The 7,500-nt window shown below is 38.8% G+C and overlaps 1 protein-coding gene across 1 annotated transcript in view; it reads right to left on the minus strand.

Moving 5' to 3' along the window:
• The window catches only part of LOC138007369 (adhesion G protein-coupled receptor L1-like), a 28,837-nt gene that overhangs the window by 19,154 nt on the left and 2,183 nt on the right, over window positions 1–7,500 (minus strand). The window contains exons 3-4 of the mRNA XM_068854219.1: window positions 1,679–2,000; window positions 874–1,064 (exon numbers count right to left, since the gene is read on the minus strand). Coding sequence (XP_068710320.1) covers window positions 874–1,064; window positions 1,679–2,000 — 513 coding nt within the window. The remainder of the gene's footprint in view (window positions 1–873; window positions 1,065–1,678; window positions 2,001–7,500) is intronic.

Consider the following 7,500-nt stretch of genomic DNA (forward strand, 5'->3'; position numbering starts at 1 on the left):
AATAGCAACAACAATAAAACAGTAGAAAAATCGACCAATTGGTCAACCTTGATTGAAAATTGACATTATACATTCAGCAGTATTAGCAGTCTTTTTTCCAACAGATTTTAATTGTGTATGACCCTTCCTGACGATGCCACGACAAAAAAAAAATCATGCTGTATTTATAGTCAGTGACGAAGTGAATTGTAGTTTTGTGGATTGCAGATCACATTATTACAGTCTGCGTCTAAAACCACATAAACCTCGTCATTCGTTTCACATTGCGTAAACAGAAGAGAACCAACAAACTCAACCCACATATGACGCCGAGTCCGGAATTGAACCCGGACCACATTGGTGGGAGGCGAGTGTTCTCACCACTGCGTTATCCCTGCACCGTCTTCAACGGCATCTCGAAGTCAGGGGTTCAAACCCCGTCAAGTCCTGAATTTTTCTGGCTTCTCTATGCAACTGCTCAAATTGCGTTCACGAGGATCCTAGCTTCTGCACTTGAATTACATATTCGCAGTTCAATATATGATTAATTTCACATATCATTTTGTTCGTTGATTCATTCATCAAGGGAAGATATGAACCCACAAATGACCAGCTCCCAATTAACATCCGTGGCTTCATAGCTCAGTTGGTTAGAACGTCGCAACGGCATCGCGAGTTCACGGGTTCAAACACCGTTGAAATTTTGAATTTTTCAGGCTTCTCCACGAAGTTACTACAAATTGCCTTCATAACTGAGAGGATCATAGCTCCACTTGATTTACACAGATGATCACTACAAGAGAAGAATTATCCTATTAAAACTTTTCAGGATTTGGAAATCGTTTCTAGAAAGCCCCGACATGCAATTTTTATGTCATTTCGGTTATAACTTACATTCTTCAGCGATGCTTTTTAACAAATTTTCCTCAGAAATTGGAAGCTTTGTTTCGCCACTAGGCGTTCGCATTCCAACGCTCGCTCGGCCATTGCCTGGACCATTTTTTATTAAAAGTTCGATGTAGTAGAGTTTATTCTCTTTGAGGTAGTGAGGAACTGATATCTGAAAGCTCTCCAATTGCCCATTTCTGAAATAGGATAAAAAATGAACAACTCAAAGAAGCCCTAAGCAAGGTAATCTAGATTGCATACTTATCTACAATATAAACATTTAATAAAACATAAACAAAAAAAAACAGAAATAAAGTCCAAACAGAATGAACAACAACAAAAAAGCGAAAATATAAACAGTGATAAGACATGAAGAGTCTGCAGCACATGCTCCGCTGACAAGTTTATCCATCCATGCAACAACAACAACAACAACAACAATAACGGCTTACACAAGAACAACAATCGCACCAAAAATAGCATGAACTTTCAAAGAACTCATTACGCACAAAGGGCTTTGAATTTATTTTTCTAGTTTCTGTAATAGTAAGTATTATTATTTTTGTGAATCATGGGAAAGGGCTATTCAACTCTTAGGCTAACCCTGACCTGGAGGGCAAGAGGACCACTCTTTGTCTAACTACTTCCCTTCGACATGTTCGGCATAGGTGACCCCACAAGGAGTAAAATACTGCAGCCGATTTGGCTTCAAAGGATCAATGGAGCATGCAACCCACCCACTTCACCACCAGCAAGATGGTGTCTAAATTAAACTTTCCAACATAATCCCGCGCATTAGAAATTGTTTTACCTGCAGCAATTCTTTGATGCTTGTCCCACATTCTTGGTTTGATTTATAATCAGCCGTTTATTTCGAGGGTTAATTCCGCTGCTTAAAAACAATTGGCAAGTGTCGTCACAAAATGTGAAGAATGTGAAATTTCCCGTTTCATTTGGCAGTAAATATGAGCGATATCTTCCTAGATAGATGGGTGCCGCAGAAACAGTTTCCTTGAAGCAAGAAAGATAGTAGACTTTATTAGCTTGTCTATGAAAAACTGGACTGGTCGTGTGGTCTGAGACTTTCGAGCCAGGGATATTAAACCATCTCTCTGATAGCACTTTTTCTGGTCCTATGATGTGAAAACGAAGTTTGTTAGTACGTTGAGCAGACATATCTTACTTGTTTAGATTTACCGCGCACCGGTGGCTCAGTTGATTGAGCATTGGGCTTCCATGCGAGAGGTCGGACCAACACTCAGGGTCTTAAAATAACTGACTGCAGAGGAAACAGCGCTGCCTTAAAGGCCCATTTTCCCCTTGAATGCATCGCGCACCCGGCATGATTTAGTGTATCATGAAATTACAAAATTCAAAAAATCTCATAAAGCCTTTCCGAATCTTCTTCATCAAAAGCTATTCTTCGATAACTCTTTTAGGTCCTGATTTGAATGCGCTCTCTACTTATCATTTCTCAATTTTATCGTAGTATGTTACGTTTATATTTGTTTAACATATTTTTATTTGAAGTCGAATTGTATCGAACAACATGACGGATTGCCGAGGCGAGCGTTTTTCTCCCCGCTCCACAAAGACAACAACCTCTGCCACTCTTTTGAGCACAAGCATCTTTACAAAGTCGGCAGAGCAGCGGTGATCTAACCCGAAGGTCGTGGGTTCAATTCCCACCCTGGTCAGAGTTTTTCTCTGTCCATGTGTGGGCCCATTTCCATCAGTAGAGCTAACGCTTACACGGTTCTGTCATATGGGGTGGAAACTTAGCACTTCACATTACACTCTAATCAGTTAAGTCTGTTCATCTTTACAAAAAAATTTTACTTGTGCGTCCCAGGTATCCGAACAAATCGAAACTGACTATGAATAAAGTAAGACATGCACTTCAGGACTGAAACAATGTCACCTTGCTGTGTCGGTGGGGAAGTACTATACAAAAATTTGATAATGTAAATTGACCACCGTACAGAGATTCTAAACGATGACATTTCGAGGGTTGGCCCTTCGTCAGAGCGAATCGAATTTTGTAAGGGCCCGATTACATGGCTAATTATATAGCTGATAGTTAATCCGCAGTTGTCAGCATAGCTGTTATTCTTTAATTCTCTAAAACGGTCCAATTTAGGATAAATTTGGATAGTTTCTGATGGGGTTTTCCTCTAAAAACAGGCAGACTGTCCAATTTAGAAAATATAGGACAGTTTGTCTAAGCCAATGAAATCCCACAAAATACAATAGGTAATAGAAACTAGCCAATCAGCACAAAGCATAGCGTCAGCTCTGTAGTAGTTGACAATGGCGGAGTTTAGCTACGGAGATTTGCCAAAATGTTCCATTTCTCAGGACTTTTGCAGTCCGAGAATTTGACAGTATGTAGTCCTATTACATCTACGAATTTCAGTCCGGTTAGCCGGCCTGACATTTCAGCCCGGGTGTTGAAAGAAATGCTCTTGAAATGAAAGTGGCCATGAGAAAGGTTTGAACCTGGGCTTAAAATCTTAGCCCGGTTTCTGAAACCGGGCTATGATTTACAGACCGGGCAAACGGGCTGAAATATTGAGGCTCGACTAATATCTACTAGTATACTATTGCAAATGCTGTAATCTGATTGGCTGAGCCATTGAACACTATGAGTTATTGGTGTGCAGTGGCTGGAGGTCATCTTGGAAATAACGACGTTTTTTTCCGTTTTTCCAAAGTTTTGGAGGAAAATTGGGATGCAAATGGGTAATTAAATTTCTGAGAAGTCTAAACCTTGAAGGACATTACGGTTTCTTCACTTTCAAAAAAGTTGAAATTATTGAAAAAGCTGATGCGCTCGCGCCCACAACTTAGATTTTAAACGGTAATTTAATCCGAGCGATCTTTTTCAGGCGCAAAGTTTAATAATACGTCAAGAAATAATTGGAAACCGTTATTTCAAGTAAATTTTAGTAAGAATTCGATTCGATTTCTATGAGGTGATAGTTGATTTAGCCTTCGGCCTCATCAACTATCGTTTCATAGAAATGTCGAGCTCATAATCTAATTGTTAAATAGTAGGTCAATCTCAACGTTATCTTTCATCTGATGATGTCAGTTATTTTTCGATTGGTTCAACAATTGAAACTCGCCCCAGTTTCCTGCGCAATGGCCTATAATAGAGAAATACTTTTTGAGAAAAAAAAAAGATTTTTTTGTGACGGCTGACTTCGCGCGGCCATATTTGGAAAGTACTGTGTAGAAAAAGAGTTGCAAGCGACGTTTTTGTCAGCACGGTCGGTAACCGGAAGTGATTTTCCAAAGAAATTGACGTCACACGTCACAGACGTAAAGTCACAAACCTCAAAGCTGCCTATTTGGCGTCCGTGTTGAAAAACAAAAACGCGAGAAGGTAAGTTCATTTTAGGTGCAATAACTCTGTTTTTTTGGTTGATTTTTGTTGTTTTCCTGCTAATGCTGGACAATCAACTTTCTAATTCCTATTATTTATGATATTACTCTTCTTTTTCAGTTCTACTGGCTAATGAACAACAGCGCTGCAGACGCCGAGACTCAGTCTTGCCAAAAATTCTAGAGTAAGTCTGCTTTGAAAAATATTTGCTTTCCTTGATATATCCTTTGTATGTGCTTGTGTTTTTTCTTTTTGGTCTTCAATTTTAATGGGTTGGCAATGCTAAGACAACGTTTCCCGGCAGAAAGACCATGCTAAATTTTGCAAAATTTTAATGACCGTCAAATTCAATTTCTTTTTTGGAACGCTTTATGTTTATTTGTCATTTGCTTTCCTTTACAGAAATGCAATAAATGGATTGGACAAATCAGCTAACACTGGCAGATCTGAACTTTGCTTTACATTTAGAATCCTTTCCGGATTATCGATCATAACGGGATTGAGAATTTCTAGCCGTGTTCTCTTCCAATAAAACAAGAAGTTAATCCTCAGAAATCAATCTTTGATCGTAGCTCTGAAAAAGCGTATCTCTTGTCTTTCTTAAAGAAGTCATGATTCAGTATTTAAAGAATCAAACCTGTACTGTACAATAGGCCTTTTGCAGCTAAGCCATCACGTGACCTACTTTTCATAAAATTATGGGCTATAGCTTAACAAATGCCAGAAATGGAAAAAGCATGTCGAGAATATCAAAATGGCCAAAATTGAGGCCCCCATCATTAAAAAGGTGAGATCTTATGACAGTCTCAAGTTTTAAAAGAATAAGAAAATTTGTGTGGAAAATGTTGCCTTGCTCTCCAGCAACATTTCCCATACAAAACTTCTAAATTGTCCCAAAATTCAAACTGTCGTCTAAACTTAGTCTTTCATTCCAGGGGACTCAAACTTGGCCATTTTGGTATTTTCGATGCGCTCTTTCCATTTCTGGCATTCTTTAAGTTATAGCCCATAATATAAAAATTCTCTAGGAAAAGTTTGGTCACGTGACCCCAGCTGCAAAAGGCCTATTAATTAGCGATGCCGTAAAATCCCTGATGCGACATGCTTAATGCAAACAAGTCAAGTCACAGACGCCGGTCTCGACCAAGTTTCATCTCGGCTACTTGGGGTCCGTGTTGACAAAAACGTTTCTTGCTTAAGCTCCCTAAAAAAGGAGCACTAGAGCGTATCTGGATACATGTGGACAGTGCAAACGATTCGAAAACGATTGGAATAAACTATGTGTGGACGCGGATATTTTTGATTCCGAATAAAAACATTTTTGGATACAAAAATATCCGGATACGTGCAAGTGCGGACGAGACCTAAGAGGATTTCAAAAGTTGTTTATTTCCCCATACGGCAAGTGAGGATTGTTTGGCGGAAAGCATACTTTTAGGTGACAGGTAATTAATGCTATGAGTGGCCAAATGACGTCCAACTCTTAGCCCCCACCAAGCAAAACCTGCTCCAAATTTTTTGGGGAAGCCATTTTAAATCTCCGTACGTTTTTAATTTACTTGGATCTCACTGCCTTTTTCAAACATGTCTTCCTAGGTACTTTACTTCGATAACAGTCGGTTTCTTGCGTTTGGTCTTTGTGCACAGCACTTTTCCCTGCTATTTGCTTTAAAAGACGTCCAATGAAACTCCTTTCTCTCATTTAACTTTTGCATTTTTTTAAAAGGCAAAATGAGTGCTGTTTATCTTGCAGTAAGTATACTATAAAAAAGGCCATTAAATAAATAACAGAAGTAATTAGCCTGGTTTAAAGGATACACTGGGTTGCCTGTGGTACGTGCAGCGTTCCAAGCAATTTTTTTCAAGTTGAAGGGGGGGGGGGGGGGGGGGTCATTAAGACCATTTAAGGGGTCACCCAGAAGTCATACCAGCAGAGGCCCTTTGGCTCACAGGCGCTCACACGTCCGTACGACGAAACAGATCCTTTTCTGAGGTTAAAAACCTGGCTACCGGCCTATTAATTAATCATTTGTCAGAAAGAAGAAATTCCTGTCCTCTTTAAAAAAATTGACACGCATTGCTTACGTGTGGTAGTGAAGTAACACAGCGATTTATTCCATAATGTCAACTGAGCTGTGTGTTCTCTTCCAGGAGATTCAAGTTGTCCTTGCGTAATATGTAGCTCTAACAGTGCACGATATTGTTTTGGTATTGTCTATCATTGTAGTGCCATGGTAAAAGTCTTGGGTAAATAGCCTGAGAAGACATGTGGTTACTAGCAAAGTACTGAACCCAGAAAGATTGAAGAAAATAAATGGGAAATGAAAATCATTGTCTTCTGGGATGACATGTTGACAGTTGTCTTTGCGTAATATGTGGGTCTAACAGTACACGATATTGTTTTGGTATTGTCTATCATTGCAGCGCCATGGTAGAAGTCTTAGATAAATAGCCCCTTGAGAAGACATGTGGTTACTAGCAAAGTACTGAACCCAGAGAGATTGAAGAAAATAAAAGGGAATCGAGAAACATTGGCTTCTGGGCTGACCTGTTGATCATGCAACTTCTTTCCACCACATGTGTAAGCGTGCACTGACAGCACCTGACAGTTTTGTAAACAAAAGTTTAAAGCTGAAGTTAATTCCTGGAATCCGGTGGGGTTAGTATCTGGATGGGCGACCTAAGAAATATACCACTCAGTAACAGAAGCATAGGACCGCAAATTCTATTTTAATGCTATCAAATGCGAACCAAGCAAGATAAAGATTTTGTAAGCTTGCCTTATGCAAAACAAATATTATGTAAAAGTAAATATATATGGATGAATTTTTTCAAATTCATTCATAGAATTGTGGTGACCAAAAAGGAACTCTTTAGGTTTAATATCAAACCAGATAGTAATTGTATATATTGCGGGGATCTGGATTCTATAGACCATACTTTTTCAATGCCAGTTTACAAAGTCCTTTACTCAAGAAGTGTTACAATGGTTTAATACAGAGAATGACTCTGAATTTAATCTAAACACTGAAGATCTTCGTTTTGGTATTTTTCCAAGTTCAATTACCTTGATAAAAAAATTGAACTACACCCTCCTCTTTCTGCGGTATTATATTTATAAGAAAAAAATCCAGAATGACTCACCATTTTTATTACTTTCGGATTTCATCAACAAAGTTAAATATAAGTATAAGCTTGAAAAAATTATTTAATAGCCATAAAAGCTCCTCAGTCTGCTATTTTAT

The sequence above is a fragment of the Montipora foliosa genome, chromosome 6 (assembly GCF_036669935.1).
Source record: "Montipora foliosa isolate CH-2021 chromosome 6, ASM3666993v2, whole genome shotgun sequence".
NCBI lineage: Eukaryota > Metazoa > Cnidaria > Anthozoa > Scleractinia > Acroporidae > Montipora > Montipora foliosa.